This window comes from Chiloscyllium plagiosum, chromosome 35, assembly GCF_004010195.1.
Source record: "Chiloscyllium plagiosum isolate BGI_BamShark_2017 chromosome 35, ASM401019v2, whole genome shotgun sequence".
In the NCBI taxonomy this organism is placed as follows: domain Eukaryota; kingdom Metazoa; phylum Chordata; class Chondrichthyes; order Orectolobiformes; family Hemiscylliidae; genus Chiloscyllium; species Chiloscyllium plagiosum.
The window spans coordinates 10,850,110-10,872,346 of NC_057744.1; the positions used below are offsets into that span (position 1 = coordinate 10,850,110).

General features: G+C 39.0%; 2 protein-coding genes across 3 annotated transcripts; one reads left to right on the forward strand and one right to left on the reverse strand.

The window, feature by feature from the left end:
* Nucleotides 1-127: 127 nt before the first annotated feature.
* Nucleotides 128-7,959, reverse strand: cryabb (crystallin, alpha B, b). The gene is made up of 3 exons (XM_043676663.1): nucleotides 7,676-7,959; nucleotides 2,828-2,950; nucleotides 128-516 (listed from the first exon to the last, which is right to left on the reverse strand). The coding sequence occupies exons 1-3, from the start codon at nucleotides 7,880-7,882 to the stop codon at nucleotides 313-315; spliced, it is 534 nt and encodes a 177-aa protein (XP_043532598.1). The 5' UTR covers nucleotides 7,883-7,959; the 3' UTR covers nucleotides 128-312.
* A 970-nt stretch (nucleotides 7,960-8,929) lies between these two features.
* Nucleotides 8,930-11,950, forward strand: hspb2 (heat shock protein, alpha-crystallin-related, b2). Of its 2 annotated transcripts, XM_043676662.1 has the most exons (3): nucleotides 8,930-9,093; nucleotides 9,430-9,969; nucleotides 10,788-11,950. In XM_043676662.1, exons 2-3 carry the CDS (start codon nucleotides 9,876-9,878, stop codon nucleotides 11,240-11,242), a joined length of 549 nt encoding a protein of 182 aa, XP_043532597.1. In that variant the 5' UTR covers nucleotides 8,930-9,093; nucleotides 9,430-9,875; the 3' UTR covers nucleotides 11,243-11,950. The 2 variants fall into 2 exon arrangements, with proteins under 2 accessions (XP_043532597.1, XP_043532596.1); XM_043676661.1 differs by lacking the exon at nucleotides 8,930-9,093 and having other exon boundaries at nucleotides 9,351-9,969.
* The last annotated feature ends 10,287 nt before the right edge of the window (nucleotides 11,951-22,237 follow it).

Consider the following 22,237-nt stretch of genomic DNA (forward strand, 5'->3'; position numbering starts at 1 on the left):
TGTTTAATGAACAATGTATATAAATGCAGTTAGTTTTATGTTATTTTGTTTTGCAATTGATTGCTTAGCATTTTGCAAACCAGTAAAGCCAAAGACCAAAGTAAAGAAACACAAACTATGCAATGGGTTCTTCATATGATTGACTTTATTTAAGTGGAAATTTCACTAAGGCAGTGAAGATAAATGTTTATTGCAGGCTAACAGATTTTAAGGAATGTGTGATTATTTAGCAAGACAAAACAATACATTTAAAGCGAAAGGCAATACTTTAATGGCTTGAAATCATTTCACATTGAACGGAACAGAAATGATCTACTTTTGCTGAGGTCCAGCAACTGCAGGCTTTTCCTCTCGGGTGATGGGCACAGATCGCTCAGGAATATCAGCCAACTTCCTGGGACCACAAATTGTAAGTACTCCATCCACTGACAGAGAGCTGGTGATCAGTGTTGGATCAACTCCTGTTGGAATCTTGTACTTTCGGTGAAATTCTCGAGAAACATAGCCATGTTCATCCTACGGAATAAAAGATTTGACCATTAAAAACTGTGTTCAGTCAACTTTTCTATCGATTTTACAAGAAAAAAACCTGATTCCATTTTATTTTTGACTATCGCATACCAGGTCAAATAAACTATAAGACAATATACCACACAACCCAATACACAAATTAACTTTCTCATTCATCAGTAGTACAGTTCTGGAACTTTGACAATCCTTTGAAATGCAAGGTAAAAGCCATTGTGCTCCCTTTAAGTGAAACTCTTTAAATTCCTTACTGGGAGTGCAGGTATTTACCACAGAATTTAATTGTCTATAAATTCATATTCTATTAACTTTCAGTGGAATAATGTTTACAGCCATGTTAAGTTTTAAATATGGAATTTATATATCAGAATTGTGAGCTTACAGTTCAGAGTGACACTTTTTCAACTGGATAAATATCTTTTGCAAGTACTCAAGAATTTCAAAGTACTCAAAGTTATATAAATCCAATGCAAAAGAACATAAACTGGTAAGTGACTGGGTGCAGGAAAGTGACTCTTGAAACATTACAGAATACCCCTCCAATACTGCATAAATATCACATTCCACTGTAAGAGCTTCAGTTTAAATGGCACCTGCTTGAATGTTAAGATTGCAAGGTACACCACACATTTTATCCCCCAAAACAATTATTTATAAAAATCATTATAACAGTGGTTCACCAACTTTTATTAATATAAGAATAATAATACATTTCAAAAGTAATTTGTTGGCCATGAAGTACTTTGGGAAATCCTATATGAATGGTGCTATATCAATGCAAGTCTCCACAGGCCAGTAAATCATTGATTTAATATTTATTGTAGCTTAGTTAATCTCAGTAATAACACTACCACAATTATCTCCAACATCCTTTGGTCAGGGATGGAAACACTGGCAGAGTTCCTGCTCCTGGCCTCTGCACCCACACTGTAAGAATTCTATGATTCTATCCAGTGTGCCCTGTTAGGTGTACAACAGTAGCCATATTATAAAAATGTTTTTTTGATCAACATGTTCCAAGATGCTCCATACCTCTGCAACAGATGAGAGTTGAACCTGGGTCTCCTGGCTCAGCAGTACGGATTCTACCACTGCACCACAAGACCCCTGCAACAATGGACATTAAGTGAAGAGAGAATTAAACTCATCTGTGATGCTCAGACCAGTCAAATAACTTGCCAATTATCATTGTAATGGCTAATGCTTGGACAATGATTGCCTTTATACAATTTTTTTTTAGATTCCCTCCTCCGAAGACTAACTCACCCAGACCCATTTCCCCTCTGACTAACGCACCTAACACTGTGGGCAATTCAGCATGGCCAATTCAACTGACTTGCACATCTTTGGACGTGGGAGGAAACCGGAGCACCCGGAGGAAACCCACGCAGACACTGGGAGAATGTGCAAACTCCACACAGACAGTCGTTAAATCATGAAATGTCAGATATTAACAAAGGATTCACTGTCATGGTTTTTGGTGTTATCTATAGTCCTTGGCCACATTGCAGTCTTGTAACTAAGTTCCCGGAATGATTCTATATTTAATTTTGCACAGCAAGGGCATGTGATGGCTTAGTTCAGCATAAAAGAGTGCTCGATTGCTATGTTTTAGTGGATAACATACCAGTCCTCAATTTAGACTGGCCTCTATTGGAGTATCTGTTAACTTGTTACAGGGAGCCAATTATCTTCATCATAAATATTATACTTAACAAATTCAGGCTTTTTTTAACATTCTTGCTGGTATACTTTAGTGGTTTTATGATGGTCAGGCAATTTGAGAATGTTTCACAAATGGATAAGGAGATGTTAAAATGTTGCTAAGTCACCTGGCATTGCTCCAGTGATAATAAATCTGGTTAATATTTTTATGCACCACTACTGCTGTGAGCAGTACCTATTAATACCGTAGTAAACAAAGTTATTAAGTTGGTCAAATTCATTCCATTAATAAAGTTGTATTTCAAGAAATTGCAAATCCTTCACTTTTGTGTAAAATTGTGGTATCTGATTTGACGTGCTTTTCTTCAATTGATTTTGAAATCTGATTATGGCTTGGTTTCAAATCCTGATGAGGGATTAGATATTGAACGACTGCAGTTTCAGCTGTCAGCCAAATCATCAGCCAGTGAAGAAATCAATATGTAATTTAACTCTCTCTCTGCCAAAATGCAGTGCCTACAATTTACACCAGACCAGCAAAAATCCATTGAGCTCTCCCACCACTGAAGCAAGTGAGTCCAAGTACAGGACAAGTCAAAAATGAAGCAAAAATAGGGAGAAACGTAAGAATTACCTGGCGTTCTTCATGCTGAGCCTGTACTTCAACAAAGTCACCCAGAACTTTCACACGGATTTCTTCAGGAGTAAAATGTTTAACATCAAGGTGAATAGTAAATTTATCCTTGTCCAGTCTCAACTGCAAGAGAGACAGAGCACAGTACATCTACTTAGAAAAGAATGAATGCCAAATTCCTAAGCTGTTTTCTTGTCATCGGTATTAGGAAGCTGATAAAATGAACTCGGATCATGAATTTCTGGAGCTCAACACTAATGACAGGAGCATCTCTTTCAAGATATCAATACAATACATTACCATTCATAAGCCAAAATGTCAAAATAAAATTCTAGCCAATTATGTATTAGCTTTGAGTCTCAACCATCAGGGCTGCAAACTTGCATTATATGAAAAATATATTGTCCTTTATAGCCCATCACACAATACAGGTTGTAATTAAAACACAAAGAAGGGTCACTGAACCCAAAATATTAACTCTGCTTTCTTTCCACAGATGCTGCCAGACCTACTGGGTTTTCCTAGCAATTTCTGTTTTTGTGTCTCATTTCCAGCATCTGCAGTTCTTTTTTTTGTTTTAAACTTGGGCTGAGATTATTAAAATACCTGAATAATCTTATGTGAATGTTCCATATTTAATAAAACCTCTACTGCTATATTAGATGACAAGCAACTAAACACTAGTCCCTTCAAGTTGCACTAACTAATCAATCTTTTACTTAACCTTTTTCTTAAATGTACTTCCCAGTGTGAATTATGATAGTTTCCTTCTCCATTTCAGCAATGTAAAACACCTCTCCATCAAGTAAAATAATCTTGTCTATTGACTTTTGAACCTACAAATTTTATATATGAGTTAATACTCCCAATGCAGAACTTGGAGGAGTACAATGGAGGTGCGTAACAGATGTTTGGGTTTGTAGGAACATCAGCTGGTGTTATTGCTTTCTGTGCCAGAACTCCTGAGATGCATTCCTAACGTGTGAATTACTGTTTAGGGATGGGTAACTTATACGATATACTCCACATGTTAAAGTAAACATTCAATCCTCCCACCATCAGCACATGAAATCTAGAGGACGCTTATTCAATTTAATCCTAAGACTGCCAACTATTAGAAAGAATTCCTGATCTAATAGCACTGTGAAAGTGTATTAAGTGCATAGAGTGCAGTGTAAAGAAAGAAGATTTGTCTTTTTCCCAAATGCATCTAGAAATGCTCAATAAATGCTGGCCTTGCTTATGATTCCCATAGTCCAAAATGAATACAATGAAGCAATGGATTATCGAAAATGATATGAGAAATCTCAACAAGATCGCAGGGTATAAATGCAGATAATTGAAAGAGAAATTTAAAATACATATACAATTTTATTAAAGTGCAATGAGTATTTATAAAAATCATTGTATAGGCTAATGGAAAAAAATATTGTGGTTATAGAAAATGCAATTATGTGCTGTGAAAACAAGTTATACATATTTGAGCCAATTATTGTTTTTTTTTGACATTAGAGATGGCTTACCAAGTTTCTACACCATTGGTAGAGGGAGTTGATGTTTAAAGTGGTGGATAGGGTGCCAACTGAGCAAACAGCATTTACCTGGATAATCCAGGCATGAAGTGAGTATCCAAGCAGCCTCAATGTGTGCCTAGTAGATGATGGCAAGGCTTTAGGAATTTGGGAACTGAACTGCTGGTGGCTCAAGAAACTATTGCATTTTTGTCCAGGTTGAGTTACTAGTCAATTTGAATGGTAGAAGTTTCACAGATAGTCATGTCAACAAATGGTAAGGAAAGGTAGTTAGACTCCTTTTTTGTTAAGTAGTGATTACCTAACACTTGTCTGCAAATTTAAAGTGACACTTGTTGACTCAAGCAGAAGGTTATGAAAAGAATATTTCTAGCATTAAGCACTGAAAGATGCGATCCAGCTTTCCTAATTCTGAGCTGTTTTATGACATAGATTCACAAGAATATTTTCAGAGGTATCAAATGTGATTCCAGGTAAATGATGAAAAAGAGGTGATCAGACTTACTGGAGAGTAACCAAGGCATGCATAGAGAAAGTCAGAAGTCACATGACACCAGGCTATAGTTCTACAGGTTTATTTGAAATCACAAGCTTTCAGAGCGCTGCTCCTTCATCAGGTGAAGTGCTCTGAAAACTTATGATTTCAAATTAACCTGTTGGACTATAACCTGGTGCTACTGTGACTTATCAAATGTGATTCCAGGTAAATGATGAAAAAGAGGTGATCAGACTTACTGGAGATTAACCAAGGCATGCATAGAGAAAGTCAGAAGTCACATGACACCAGGCTATAGTTTTACAGGTTTATTTGAAATCACAAGCTTTCAGAGCGCTGCTCCTTCATCAGGTCAAGTGCTCTGAAAACTTATGATTTCAAATTAACCTGTTGGACTATAACCTGGTGCTACTGTGACTTCTGACTTTGTCCATTCTAATCGAACACCAGCACCTCGCCATCATGCATAGAGAGAGAAGAAGCAAAATTTCAGAGGATAAGTTTCTTCCACACAATTCCTAGTAGCTGGCTGAAATATTGTACAGAAAAGTTCAAGTTTATTTTGCAATTGCATCAAATTATTTAATTTAGATATCAGGATAATTGAGGGCACAATATCATGATTTCCATTAGCCGTAAATTGTTCCATGGAAGTTTGTTGGCCAGCTTTCAGTGGATTCTACTGGAACATTCCTTTCATAAACAACATTCTGGCTTGTAAACTCAACCCACAGATCAAGGGACAAACAAAGTCATATGAAAAGACAGATTAAATTGCACAAAGACAGACATTGTGGGAAACGTTAACTCATTCTAAGGTGAAGTATTATTACTAAGATTGTGGAGAATATTATCAGATAATATAAGGCTCAAAGTTTAAAATACTTTAAAACTTTCTTAAATTCAAATTATAACTTAAAGGCTAGGGGTGCTGTGGTACTCCCATTTTTGGCATCTGATGATATCCAGTAAGGCTTGATTTTCCCTACTCTAACAATGCAACTTAACACAAATTTAGAATTTTGATACTGCTCAAAAACAAGCAGTCTTATAGTCTATTTGAGTGAGACTGCAATTGTTACCAAATATTAATTATTTCATTTGGAAATGAACTAGAAAACCAACATGAATCAAAGTCACACCCTACATATAATATTCAACCTTAAAGCAACATTGAAATTTAGCCTCTGGCATTGACAACGGCCTTTGTGGAAAAGTTTAGTATGATTGAGGTTATCATAAGCAAGGAGATAAAAGGTGACAGGGGATAGGTGGAGATGTGGAGTGATTGAATCAGCCAGGATCTTATTGAAGGGACTGAATAACCTACTCATACTCCTACTTCATATGTTCATTTCAGTAAGCATCTCAGCTTGTCCAAAGTTCAATCACTGGCATGTGCCAGTCAGCATCAGGATATTGACAGCTTTAACAATTACCAATTTATTACTTAAAATGACTTTAATTTGAGCTAACTTGTCCTGCTAATATCTGTATCCCCCATTTGGAGGATGGAGGAAGTGGGGCACTTTGTAGTTAGTTTGGATTTCGCTGACCAAATAGTGATTCTTATTCCATTAGCTAAAGCAGACTTCAAACCTTCATCAATAAATATTTATATTTTTATTAACTTATTCAGACATGTTAGGACACATCTCTGTGACAAGTGGGACTTAAACCCACACCTTCTGACCCAGTGGCAGGGAGACTACCACTCTGACATAAGATTCTAAATTATTTTTAATCAACCTGTTCTGACGTATAATGATGTACCTCCCAGATGGATAAGACATGAGCCTTGGAGCAGGGATACTACCTCTGTGTCACAAGATTCCACAAACCTTAGTCCTGCAAGTGCACAGATAGTGTTCCAATCAACAGTGCCATCAGCCTCCAATATCGGAGAAAATATTACTTTAGAAGACTTATTGGGTACCAGAGAATTTGATGTATTTCTAGCATTTCCTTTTGTTATTTTAAGTTTCCCAGCAAACAGAGTTTTTCTTATTATTGATTCTGGTTTTCTTGGGAATTAGTGTGTTCAGATACAGAAAATTTAGCCCACGTCTTTGGTCCTCACAAAATGACTCAAGATAACATTGAAAACCAATATTCCCACTAATTCAATTTGCAAATGGGAACAGACCTTAACGTTCCAATTTAGGACTTATCCCCCATTGAAACAATGACACTAACAATTTGTCAAAAAAATCTTATTATTTATTGCACTAATGAAGTGTGTTAATTAGCTATATATTTATGTATTTTAGAAATTCAGTGTAAGAACTTAAGAAATAGGCACAGGAGCAGTCGAATCAGCCTCCAAAGATCCTCAAGCTCAGCTTTATGTTGCTTAAATGTCCCATTTCACCCCTAATCGCCTTCTATCATGTCCCCTCATTCCATCAACCTTGGTCCTGAATATCATCTACAACTAAACACCCATAGCCTTCTCAGATAGAGAGTTCCAAAGATTCACAATCCTCTTAGCAAAAAAAAAGTTCTTTCCCACTCAGTTTGAAATGGCTGTTGCTTTATTTTGAAATTATATCCCCCTTTCCTATTTATCATATAGATATACATGTTTATTCATCTTCCACTTTATCATACAGATTTATGTGCTTGTTACCTTCCTCTTTATGATATATACATAATACATATACACATATAGAACAATTGGGAACATCCATTATTATTATGAGACAGACAATACATCCACAAAGATTGATCTGAGAGGTGAAGCTCCATATTAAGCAAATATTTTAGTCAAGTTGCAGGAAAATGCCACATCTTTAAAAAAATACTGTGCACAGAACATACCTCTGATAGCCCAGATTGTACCCAGCTAGGCAGCCTGAACAAAGAGGATGGCATTCGCCAGTAGAAGGGGCTAACCATAGATGAGGAGCTTGGGAAGAAATCAGGATCAAGGTTTTCCCCAAAGTGCTGGTCATAGATACGGGAGGGGAAGAGGAAATTCGGCAGAAGGGAACGCCGTAGCCAAGGAGTCTGAACTGCAATGTCCATCTTCACTTTCCTGTTAAACGCAGCAGGATGTATATTAGTGTAGTTGTACTATCTGCAGTCCAATGAGGGCCAGTTGGTGTGTCAGTCCTTTATATACACAATGACACCCAATCCATTGAACTTTCTGGAAAACTGATGCAAGGCTGATTGACTCTGTCATGTGATTTCATTGTTTAGGGATTTATGTTTTGAGAGGGAGGATTAGAACTGACACAAGCAGTGGACCAGTCTCTGCACTGCTGGACAAAGCTCTGCTGATCACTCTCTTCCTCTGCTGGCACTGCTTCGGAATGCCAGAGGAGATGACCTCATGGCATTTCAATAGGAGGCCATTGTATTGAGAGGAATATTATGTTGTTTCAGGTTTTGTTTTAAAAAATAAATGATTAAAGATTTTAGTTCCTTTTGTGTCTCTGTGTGCTGGGTTATCTGAATGCTGAATTCAAACATTGAAGATGGCAAACAGAAGGGCTGTAGTTCAGAAATAGACTCCCAGTGATTAGCCTCTGATGTCACCTTTCTGGGTATTTGTAGCTTCTGGCAGTGACTGAATGTTTAACAGGGAAGAATCTGGACTGGGCCACTCCATTCTCTCGCTGTGTTTTGTGCCCTCCAAAGTTTTTGGAAAATAAAGAAGGCTGGAAGAGAAATAATTATCTCATAGGATAATTGTCTCTTCTCTATATTGAAAAATATCACATTAATTAGAGCAGATTAGCTACTTCAGAAGATGCTAGATCCTTGTACCTCCTTCCAAAATTGCAGTGTTGTTATTCCAGCACTTACCCTTCTATAATATTCTGTTGCTTGCCCTTCAATAGGATTAAAGTCACTAACAGATTGTAATATTAAAGTGTGTATTGTACTGTAATCAGTACAAATGAACTTGCTGATGGAATTATCCATCACAGGATAGCTTTTAATTGCCAACTTTTAAAATATTTCATTATATCTATTTTCCTTGGGAACTTTGAAGCAAAGTTTTAAAGTTTTTAAAGAAAGTTTTCTTCAGAATTGGCGCTTGAAGCTGGTCAGTTCAAAGATGGTGTCTGCCTCAAGTTGAAAGCCAGTGATATAGAGTTGAGTTTTCACGTTGCTTGGAACGATTGTAACCCTTATATAATGCTTTTCTCAACCCAGGTGCCAGCCATGGTCATCCAGGAGGACTCTCTCTCTCTTCGTTTTGCCCCCTACCACGGAAACAGATCACAGTAAATTACAGAGTTCTTTGTAAATCCTTACTGATCAAAAGTAGTTCAGTGATTATTCTTCATTTCTTTATAGTTGAAATGCTATTGGTAACAAAGTTACCTGTGAAATTTTGACCTTTCATCTCCGCATTCTTAAAAAGAAATTTATTGTGCAGAAACTGAGAATGCTGGAGAAACGCTGCAGTTCTGGCAAAATCTGTTCCAAGGGTGACTGGACACGAAACGTTTTCTTTTTCTCTCTCCACAGCCACTGCCAGACCTGCTGAGTTTCTCCAACATTCTCTATTTTTCGTCTCAGATTTCCGACATAGTTCTTTGCTTTATTTGATTTTACAGGTCGCCCAGAGCGGATTCTGTGTTTCCTAACGGGACATCAGAAGACAATGTGAGCCATCCACGACCAAGCCAACAACACTATCTTGCAGAGAAAGCAGAGTTCACGTTTCAAGTCCTGTGACTCTTCTTCAGATGCTGCCGGACCTGCTGAGTTTCTCCAGCAATTCCTGGTGAGGCTTCAGATCTCCAGTAGTTTTGTATTGTAAAGACAGGGTGTGGCACTGTTGTCTGTTTCCCAGAGGAGATCTCCAGTGCTTTTGGAGCGCTCCATACTTTCTCAGTGCCCTGCTCTATTTCCGTCCGGATTTAACAGCACCCCTCCCTCAGGAATGTTCTGACAGAAACGACTCTGAGGTTTCTGAGACGGACTGACCACAGTCTGCTGGGCCAGGCTGATCAGACCAGTGTGTGTTGTCGTTGGGTTTCCCTGCTTGCTGAGCCTGACAATGGAGGACAAGACCATCCCACATGCTTATCCGATGAGTGTAGAGTACGAGAAGGAGACACCGACAACTATCCACGACCAGAACTTCGGGGAAGGTAAATTTATTTCGCCTTTTGACCGTGAAATTGTGCGTGGCAAAGCTGTGCAGCCCAGCTCTGAACCGGCTTCGTGAATTTCTCAAAGTCTGGGGCTACAGTAAACAACACCAATACTGACGGTGTGTTTTGGAAGGGCATGTGAAATCTTAAGTGAACTCGTACTTGTGACAATTTTTAAAAATAGTGCTGGAGAAACTCGTCAGGTTTGGCAGCATCTGTGGAGAGAGTAACAGAACTGATGTATGGAGTCCAGTCTGACCCTTTGTAGTAGTAACAGGTGTCCTTATTCCCTGTTTAACTCCTGCTATCCTCAGGAAGTGGAGTTCAGTAAACGATGGGTTCAAGAGCTGTTAACCACACTCCTCTAATTCACCTTCTGCCCTTCCCATCCCCACTTTAAAGCCAGCATTGTTTTCCTGGACCCCACGATTATCCAACAATGATCAGATCTGTACAGTTGGGAGGTGGCACTGAATGGTTTATCTATCATCTTCTGACATGTTTGTGTGTGTATGTTTGGTGAGGGAGGGGTGTGTGTGAAAATCTGCAGGTTCCAATTCCAGGTTGTATAGTTCTCAGAGCCCAGGAAGGAACAAGATTGTATCCAATAACATTCAGGCTGTGTGGAGTCTTAAAACAGTACCAGGGTAGTTAAGCTAATAACAGTTCAATTTTAAAAATCTTTTCTTCATTGAACAGCATTTCATATTTTTGGAATTTAAAGTAAAGTTTATTTTAAAATTATTTTATTTTAAATATAAGGTGGCTGTATGGTGTGTGACTTACAGTTTAGTAACTTCCAATATATTTTCCAGGTTTGTCACCAGAAGATATTTTAGCTCCTACATTATACCATGGTTATTACATCAGACCCAGGATCAATAAGCAACTGGACCGAGGCTTTTCAACAATTGAAACAAAGCATCATAAGTTTCAGGTATTTCTGGATGTGTGCCAGTTCCTGCCGGATGAGATCTCCGTCCGGACAGTGGATAACCTTCTGGAAGTGTCTGGAAGGCATCCACAGAAACTGGACAGTCACGGGTTTATCTCCCGGGAGTTCACCCGCACCTACATCCTACCCCTGGACGTGGACCCTCTGCTTGTTCGGTCATCACTGTCCCATGATGGTATCCTGTGCATTGAGGCGCAAAGAAAAGGAGATGAGATCCAGCCCAAAGTAAACCAAGTGAAACTCAACGTGGAGTCAGCGCCCATGGCAAAGGAGCCTGGGGAAGACCCTGGAAAAGAGAAACAGAAGGATAAGTAGCTCTTGCAGTAGGATGGGCAGACCTCCAATAATTGATTTTGATAGCAGGTCTTCTGTTAATACACCTGATCTCCTCTAGAAAGCAGGGCAAAATATTACAATGACTGGGCTACAAGTGAGTTATCAGTTAATTAAAGTTGCAAACAAACCTAAAAAAAGGCTTGTTTTGACAATTTAATATCTTTTGTATTTATAAAGCTAGAAACCTAATTATTAATAATTGATGGAAATTCAGTCTGATGATTGGTCTCATGATTAAGACATGCCTTTGATTTATTGCTCTTTGCTCCTGTTCTCTGGAAGAAAATGACACATATTGGAGCACATATACATAATGTGTCCTCAGCTAACTTCGAAGATTCTTCACAATTTCATGGCTCAGCCTGACTTGCTGACTAAGAATCCATCTCTCCAGTTTAACTTTCTGGACCATCAAGCTGGTCTCCTTTCACAGCTGCTGGCTAACTAAGCACCTACGAGGAATTGAGGCTGGGACCCGCATAGTCTCTACATCTGAGCATTGCACTACTTTCCACTGAGCTATTGGCAAATCTTTTCTGCCATTTCTGATGTACAGCTTGTTGAATAATGAACCAAATTTATTAACAAACACTTTGACAACTAATGTATCCAAAATGCGTTTATTTGAAACCTGTAATGACAACCGTTATTGCTTTTTAGCTGCAATTAAAAAAAATGGCACTGAAATAATTGTTTGGGGAATGCTCTCAACTGTTTCTTTTGAGTAACTTAGCATCAGCTAAAAAAAATTACATTCGACAGGTCACGCATTTTTCAAAACTATGACAATAAATTGTAATTGATCTTAATAGGAGATTTGGCGTTCAGAGCTAAATCACTTAAAGGCTATTTTTAACCTGCAAAAGTGGTGGCAAAACAAGCAGTCTGGATTGTCCTGCTGTTGTTTAACCCACCCGATTTTCCAATGTGGTCTGCAATGGTCCCTCAGTCATTAGCAGCAGTTTTCCAGCCCTGTGAGAAATTAAAATCAGCTCTGCAATCTAAAGATGTAAATTAGTGTATAAAAGCTAAAATAACAAATGTCAGAAATTTGAAATAAAAGTATAAAATAAACAATACGTTTAGCAGCAACTGAGGAGAAATTAGAGATTGATATTTCCAGTAGTGGTCTGTGGTTTTGACCGAAGTTCTCTGCTAAAATGGGATCCTATATTTTGCTACTCAAATTGTAGACTAGCGAATTCTCTTGAAAGATGGTGGCTTTGCCTGTCAAGTGATGTTTTCATTTCCAGTCCTTGATATTTCCTTTTCTCCTGACTGAGGTCAGGAAACTGTTTGCACAGTTGACCCATAGGATAATTTATACAGCTTTTTGCAAGTGGAGTGTCATGTTTGAAATGTGAGTACTGAGACAATTGGTGCTACCAGTTCTACCTCATTTTCAGTCCTTCTTAATTGCACCATGACTGAAGATTTGTGCTACTATTCTCCATGAAGCGCACTGCCACATCAATGCCCCACTCACCCCTTCCCGTGACCACTTCTGCCTTAAGTGTAACAGAGTCTGTGGTAGCTGCATTGGTCTGTACAGCCACTTACGGACTCACTCTGAGACTGGAAGAGAGTCATCGTTGTCTGTGAGGGACCGCAGATAAATGAAATATTCTCCATTTCTTTCTTGCATGTAATATTGTAACACAGTAAAATAATTGACTTCAATACAACCTGTATCCTGTGGCATATTCATCGGGTTTTTTTTATAGCATCTGTAACACTTCACAAAAGAAAGATTAGCGTTTTATGCAACTCTCTTTCTAACTGTATCCACTTGTTTCAGTTTCCTCTGTCTTGGAGGTGTTTGGGCAACTTTTTATATTTTTCTGTGTTTCAGCTGTGCACAGACATTAATAATTCTTATTTTGTAAGATGCCAATGTATTAGAAGTTATGGAGAAATGCTTCAATTCCTCCCACATGAGGTAAAAACTCAACTAACATGGGTTATGTATCTTAACAAGCATTATATGTTTCCTCCATGAAGTGAAATGGGGGTAAAAGTCAATTAGACACATTCTATTTTAAGAACAGCTACAAGCACAGTTACATCAACAAATTAAACTCCTAATGGGTTGAAAATTACTTTCTGCTATTGCCTAGACCACAGAACAAGATATATGAACAACAGTAAATTCATCAGTTGGAAGTGACTCATCAGGAAGTAGAATTGCTGAGGAATATATATCACCTATTGTAGTTCCATAACCAAGTTTTAAAATAGTTTTTAACAAGTGTTTATTGACATGCCACCTCTTGACCCTGATCATGAAATATTCAGTATTGTTAATATAGATTGGTTTTTATCCTCTTAGTTCTGAACTTCATTTGCAGCTCTTAAACTGCACCTTCTCATTCCGATGTAAAATCCAAAAAATATTTCACCTCCTGTGTTTTTTAAATGCAGAAGTATTGCATAAAATAGAATTAGGGAAATATATAGAAAGGCAGGATGTTTTGATTCAGTATCATGAATAATCTATTGTTATTGCAATCATGGTCCACATTTACTTTGAGGTTCTGATTGACCATATTGAACTTTATATAAAATTTTGAATTGAAATATTGAACAAATGAGTAAACACATTTTTAAAAATTATAAAGTAATTCAAATTGCGCATTTTAGTATTTTCTTTAATCGAAGAGAAAAAATGAAAGATAAAAATTTAAAGAATAATATTAATTATAAAATTAATATTAATTACAAAATATGGATAAATTGGATTGCTTATTTTCCATAATGTATGATGTTACCAAAAAACAAAACTGCATCAATTACAATTTCACATCTTAATGTTTAGAACATGTTATTAACCTTCATTTCATTCAACTTAACATACTGAAAATGTGCTTTTATTGCAAGATAAAATGGTAGCTTACATAAATTCAACAAAGCAGGTCTACTAAGGAGAACTTAAAGATAACAAAGTCGAAACATTTGTGACACAATAGGTACAGATGAATGTACATCACACAACAATCACCAGCCAGGAGTGTTCCTTCCCAGTCGGAGAACACTTCAGCAGTCCGGGACAATCAGCCTTGGACCTTCGGGTGACCATCCTCCAAGGCGGACTTCAGGACAAGCAACAACACAATGTGGCCGAGCATAGGCTGATATCCAAGTTCGGTACCCATGGGGATGATCTCAATTGGAACGTTGGGTTCATGTCACACTACAGGTGACCCCACTGCACTACACACTTGCACACATGCACGCAAGTGCGCGCGTGCACTTACACACACACACTCCTACAGACCCATTCACTCATGCAGACCCTCATACACCAGCTCTCTCTCATATGCTCACACCCCCCAGACTCACACCCACACACACATCCTCTCACTGACTTATTCGCCTTTATATTCACACAGATATACACACACTCTCTCACAGAGACTCACACCACCACCCCCTGCCCCACACACACACATACCCACATGTACACACACATATATAAGTTTGTAGGGTGTATTTGTACTTACATAATTACATTTTATTTGCTCGAAAACTGCATGAATCCATGTAAGATTCTGTAAGTCCCTTTTTTAGAAATAGAATCAGTCTGAACATTGGGGCACAGACAGCCTCACACAGGGCACCTCACACCTTCAATGCATTATTTGAGCTGACACGGCACCTATTTTTAAAGTTCACTTCAGAATATAACTTTACAAAAACCTCTGGGATTTACTTATGAAAGAACTGAAACCAACATGGTCATTCTAAAAGATTAGACTTAACAAACAATCCAGGTATTTTTCAATATATCGTTTCAGTTACATCACACTGTAAACTTTTGCAATGAATTCTGTGTCTTATGATCTTTTACTCCACAACCACCTGATGAAGGAGCAGCGCTCCGAAAGCTAGTGCTTCCAAATAGACCTGTTGGACTATAACCTGTTGCTGTGTGATTTTAACTCTACAGTAAAGTAATTTTCCCCTCTGTAATGAAAATACATGACTACCTGGCTTCTGGGTTCCTGACACATCTAAGTGAGGTACTGTCAGTGGTCAAGAGATAATAGCTAACTCATTGACAGAAGGAATTGATATCAAACTTGCCTGACTGGTAATTCATTTGGTTCTAGCTACTACCAGGTATGGTAGGCATTGTGATCACTACATCCCAATTTCTTTCCTCTTGGATAACCTTAGAGTTATTTTCAGCAAGTCTGGAATCTGTCTAATTTTGCAAGGAACACATTTTTTTAGAAGGAATACACCCCAAGGCAAGGTTTTGCAATAACCTTGGCTGATATTTTTCTCACTAGAATATTTAATTTTACTCTATTAGCTGTTCTATGTTAATAATTGTAGTGAATCAGATGATGCACCAATTTATATTTGCAATGTTGCATGGTACCATTATCATTAAAACTAAATTAGATAGTTACGTGAATGAAGATTGAAAGACTTTGGAGAAAGAATGAGACAGTTACAGGTGGAAAAAATGCTAATATGTATTGTTTCAATGCCATATAAGTCGCTGACTCATTAACATAATTAAACTACACTTCAGTTGTCTTTGAAAGTCACAAAATTCAACTGCTATATATAAACAGTCTGAGATCAAGAGTTTAATTGGTATTTTGTAAAAGGAGCTTGCAGGTTGGAATGTGTTTGTAAATTTTCAGCTCCAGTTCTGAAAAAATAGCATGAGGTGACTGACAGTTGATCTATTTATGTACATTTATCACATTGGGGACAATTTAAAATTAGCTCACCAGATGGGAAGCACACAAGATCATGGTGAATATTGATCCTACATCTGCCCAATAATGCTCATTGACGTCAATGAAAAGTAAAATCAGATACGGTGCAATATTTTGCATCCATGCCTGTTCTTTTCCTGAATTAGTGGGATAGCTTAAAATTGTGCATAAATGTGCTGACTGAAGTTTGATGATGCTCTCAAAGTTTTTGAATTTAGTAGAACAACATTTTACATTTTCTTCCATCTAGTTGTTTTGACTCCTTTTCCACAGTGAAACAGGAGAAAGGCATAACATTGTCAAATCTGGTTATACGCTCCTAACGCACATCTTCCTTTCCTACATCATGTTATATTGCAGCACAGTCTCATCAATAAAGCATCTTTGAAAAATTCCAATGCTTATCCATAATATTTTTTATTACAAGTATGAGTGTTTCTGTGAATCTTAAATTGTGAATATTTCTCCCTGTTCAATTAAAGGACAGTTCTCTTCCACAATTAAGGTCACACAGCAGAGCTGACAGTCAATCTTTCTTGATTCTCTTCCATGCCTGGAGGTGTATGAGATAGACAAAGTGCACACTGCAGTTCCTGTAGCTTATTTCTTCCTGGACCATGCCACTAGACTGATGTCAGAGACTATCGTTTGGGGATTGGTCACACTGTGTCACACATTGCTGACCAGGCTGTTACTGCTTACCCATGGGGATATTGGAATGACTTGGAGGTTTGAGATTGCAGTGAGTGCACCTTCTTTGGCCATCAAGTGCTGGGGTGGGACTCAAACTAGAGTTTCTGGCTCTGAGGGACAGAGGCTACCTACTGCACCATGAAGCCCTGATAGCTAATGGAAAGTGTCAAAAAACATTACATTTAGACCTGACTAGTTTCAGCTTTTCTGATCTGTTGGTGATTTGTTTCCTTGACTTACATTTCTACCTCCTTTGATTTTGTTTCTAGGTGAGAGCAATTACTCCCATGTCCCTGACTATTATAGCCTGGAACAAAAGATGTATGAGATCAGTTTGGGATATTTTATAAATGATAATCACTTCCTCCCCCATGTAAAGATTTTCAGTTGTCACTCAATGCCCCACTCTACTCAGTGTGCTAGATAAGATCTGAAGTTATCAACCTAATCCCCATATACTGCCACATCATCGTCTTCCAATCTTGGCAGTCTAACATACTACATTGTTTGCAAAAAAGCAAATACTGAAATATCAACAGATAATGCTGGAAATGCTCAGTAAATATGGCTGCATTGTAGAGAGGGCAGAGAAGCGGCTTCTCACATGGACCCTCAATATTGTGTCATGTGAAATTCACAATACAATTAAGATACTCATTTAAAGTGTGCACAAAACCAAAAACCACAACATACTGAAAAAAAATTCTCTGTCATGTGCAAAGTGCCTGCAGCTGTTACAGACATACTTTTGGACTCTAGCTGATTATTAAAAAGTTTCATCCAATCGGCTTAAATGAGCAGCAGAAGCACCACTGTCAACTAAAGCATCCAGGCCAAGATACCAAAAGCTCGATACATCAAATGATATATAAAACTTCTGGGTGAAGTGAGAATACTCAAAGTGTAAAAGCTGACAGTTTAAAGCATTTAATTTCAAAGACAATTTCATTGGGACTTACTAAAATAAATCAAAACCATGATATTGACTTAATGACTTACACAGGTAGTTAAGAGGAATGCACTCAGCCTGGTTCAACCCATTGTTTCCTATGCTCCAGAAACCTGCACCTCGATTCCCAAAATAAAGAGATGCTGAAAGTCAGGCCCTAGAATTAGTTGATGCTATGCTTTTTTGAGGCAGAGGATGAGCATAAAAGCCTCCAATAGAGTGGCAGTGTGTATGTCATAGCCCAAGCCAGAATTGTGTTGCCTCACCATTTGGGTAAACATTGTAGTGCAGATATCCAGGCCCATGCGAAAACCAGCTGCTAGCCCCTTTGTATAAGTAAATATAGGAGGAGGTTTTGTGTTTTTTTTATTCATTTGTGGGACTTGGGGGTCACTGGCTGGCCAGCATTGATAGTCCATCCCTATTTGAGGAGGTGGTGGTGAGCTACCTTCTTGAACTGCTGCAGTCTACTTGATATGGGTTGACCCACAATGCCAGTAAAGAGGGAGTTTCAGAATTTTGACCCAACAATTGTGAAGGTACGGTGGTATATTTCCAAGTCAGGTTGGTGAGTGGCTTGGAGGGGAACTTGCAGGTGGTGGTGTTCCCAAGTATCTGTTGCCCTTGTCCATGCAGATGGAAGTGGTTGTGGAAGGTGGTGTCTAAGGATCTTTGGTGAATTTCTGCAACTTATCTTGTAGATAATACACACTGTTGCTGTTGCGCACCGGTGATGGAGACATTGAATGTTTGTAGATGTGTTGCCAATCAAGTGGGTTGCTTTGTCCTGGATGGTATCAAGCTTCTTGAGTGTTGTTGGAGCTGCATCCATCCAGGCAAGTGGGGAGTATTCCATCACACTCCTGACGTGCCTTGTAGATGGTAGATAGACTTTGGGGTGTCAGGAGTTGAGTTACTCGCCACAGTATCCCTAATCTCTGACCTGTTCTTGTAGCCACTGTGTTTATGTGGTGAGTCCAGCTGAGTTTCTGGTCAATGGTAACCCCAAGGATGTTTACAATGGGGGATTCAGTGAAAGCAATACCATTGAATGTCAAGAGGCAGTAATTCTTGGTGATGGTCATTGTCTGGCATTTGTGTGGTGTGAATGTCACTGGCCACTTGTCGGCCCAAGCCTGGATATTGTCCAGATCTTGTTGCATTTGAGCACGGACTGCTTCAGTATCTGAGGAGTCGCGAATGGTGCTGAACATTGTGCAATTATCGGTGAACATCCGCACTTTTGACCTTATGATAGAGGGAAGATCATTGATGAAGCAGCTGAAGATTGTTGGGCCTAGGACACTACCCCGAGGGATTCCTGCAGAGATGTCCTGGAGCTGAGATGACTGACCCATTTGTTTGAGGCATCCTTCCAAAACTGGGCTTCTCTGAAACCAGTTGGTATGCATACAAGTCTGTTGTGACCAAGAAAAATCAGTTCCGCATGCAGCCCAATTAAAAATTACCTTCAATATGGTAGATAACATCATCGAGTTTTTGCAGCATGGAAAGAGGCCGTTCAGTCCATTGTGTCCATGCTAGTAATCAAACATCCATCCATTCAAATCCCATTTTCTAGAACTTGGGCCCATTGTGTTGTACACTATGGCATTTCAGATGTTCATATAAATAGTTCTTTAAATGACTTGAGTGTTCATGTCTCTATCACCCTTTTATGCAGTGAGTTCCAGATTCCCATCACCCTCTGGGTGAAAAGGAAGTTCCTCAAATCCCCTCTAATCCTCCTACTCTTTACCTTGGAACTGTGGCTCCTGGTTAGTGACCTCTCTATTAAGGAGAAAGGTTTCCACTTATTTGTCCTGCCTCTGCCCCTCAAAACATTGTCCACCTTAATCAGATATCCCGTCAGCCTTCTCTGCTCTAAGGAAAATAACCCCAGCCTATGTAGTCCCTTTTCATAGCTGAATCGCTCTAGTCAAAGCTGCATCCTGGTAAATCTTTTCTATTCAATCTTTAGTGCAATCACATCCTATATACTGCACAGTAATCAGAAGTGCACACAGTACTCCAGATGTGGTCTAACATCATATATAGCTTCATCATAACCTCCTTGCTCTTGTATCCAATGCCTTGACTAATCAAGCCAAGTGGCCTATATGTCTTCTTAACCACCTTACCTACCTGTCCTGCTGCCTTCAAGGATCTATGACATCACCCCAATGTCCTTCTGTACTTCCTAATGTCCTACATGCAACATATTGTCTCTTGCCTTGCTTGTCCTTCCAAAATGCATCACCTCATTCTTCTCAGGATTAAATTCCATTTAAATATTGAAATATAGAGACAGTGTGTATTCTCTGCTGTCACATTATATTGAAGACCATTTTTAGCACCTGTTTGGCTCCTCCAAGTCCCCTCCCCTCTCACAGAATACTTCTTCCATCTTCCCTGGACCTGCCCGACCCAACTTCATCCTCGTGCAATTGGCACCTACTTCTTACTGGAATTATGCTGCTGAGGCCCAATTTCGGGTGAGCCTTGAGCCTCTGGGAGGTGACATTCTGTCTGAGCAGAACGTTAATATTGAAAACAGACGGAAACAACTCCCACCCAGAAGCGCCTAGTGGACACCTGCATATGTAATGAGGGAAAACCACTACTGAGTTACTCTGGAACTCTAGAACATGCTTTTCAATAGCTGGTCACAAAATACTATTACTTAAAACAGAATTGGCTGCATTGCCAATTTAAAGCAGGGGAATAATATATGGTGCTTGGAGATTTAAAGAAAGCAGAAAATAATTAATACGGTCAAGATGGTCAGTTTGTTCATATAGGTTGCCACTGGAAATGTATTATTGCTCCCTACTTGCACCAAGTCCTGCTCCCATCATCCCTGTACTTATTGGCTGACATTGGCTCTCAGTTAAGCAACAACCCAATTTTTAAATTCTCATCCTTGCTTTTAAATACCTCCATGGTTTTGCCCTTATATGTGTATAATGTTCAGCTTTAAAACCATACAAAATATCAATGCTTTTGTGCATTACTGATTTTAATTGCTTCATAATTAGTGTCTGTACGTCCAGATACAAAGCGCCAAATTCTGTGACTCGCTTTCCAAACCTCTTCATCACTCTGCATCCTTCTGCAAGATGCTCCTTAAAACTTACCTCTTTGATCAAGATTTGCTCAGCTAGCCTTGATTCACTTATTTGTCAAAACTTTGTTTGATCACCTTTGTACAGTACTTTAAGATATTTCACTGTGTTGTTTTTGTTGGAAACAAACATGGCATTCCAATAGAATAATAAAATTCAAAATTGGAATTGGAATCTCTTATGTCAACATCAGACTCAGAAGGCAGCAGGATGGTGAAAGAAAAATCCTTGGGTTTCTCCAGTATGTCTCTGATTAACTGATTCCAAGTGATACTGACCACAGGTTTGGAAGGAGGCTGCTAAACTACCCTCTCAGCTGTGGCTCATGGAAGAAAGATGGAAGTGCACGTATTAACATTAGAAATAAAAGACCAGAAGGTTAAAATTGACGTTCTCTGTATCAGACAACTGCAACATTAATGACCAGCTTCATTAACTGTAAGTCAAGTATCGAGGTATTATTCTGGATTGGCACAGCAAACATTCCATGTCATCAAGTTTCAATCACAGTACACAGCAGGGTAGGAATATAATATGCGGTAAAAACAATAACTGCAGATGCTGGAAACCAGATTCTGGATCAGTGGTGCTGGAAGAGCACAGCAATTCAGGCAGCATCCAACGAGCAGCAAAATCGACGTTTCGGGCAAAAGCCCTTCATCAGGAATAAAGGCAGAGAGCCTGAAGCGTGGAGAGATAAGCTAGGGGAGGGTGGGGGTGGGGAGAGAGTAGCATAGAGACCTGGGAGTTGCAGTGGGAGAGGGACTCCCTGAGATTCTTGTAGAGAGAGGAGGAAAACTTCTTCAAGGCAGGCATCCTTGCAAGAGGATTCTCAGTAGGGTTAAAATCAACAAGGTAAAAACAATAACTGCAGATGCTGGAAACCAGATTCTGGATTAGTGGTGCTGGAAGAGCACAGCAATTCAGGCAGCATCCAATGTGCAGCGAAATTGACGTTTCGGGCAAAAGCCCTAAGCCAAGTCTTCTCCTCCATATGCATTATTTTCCTCATCACTCTTGACCTAATTTCTAAGCTTGCTTGTTCATTTCTATAGCACATGAATCTGTTATTGGTCCACTGAGAATAATAGCAAGTATCAATTTTTATTTGCAAGTTCAATACAACAATTTCAGGCAGGTTGGATGATGGACGCAACATCCAAGAGTTGTTGTCTGAGGAGACCTGGCTCCATAACATCTAAATGGACCATCTGTGCCTGAATCTGTGCTCAGTGCAGTCATGAATTTAGCAACTCATGCAGTTGAGCTCAGTTTCAATAATACCATGCAGACACAAATAGATGGTATTGCCATATCGTTGCCTTTCAGCCCAGCTCTCCATAATGTTGGGTGGCACGGTGGCACAGTGGTTAGCACTGCTGCCTCACAGCACCAGAGACCTGGGTTCAACCTCAGGCAACTGTCTGTGTGGAGTTTGCACATTCTCCCCGTGTCTGAGTGGGTTTGCTCTGGT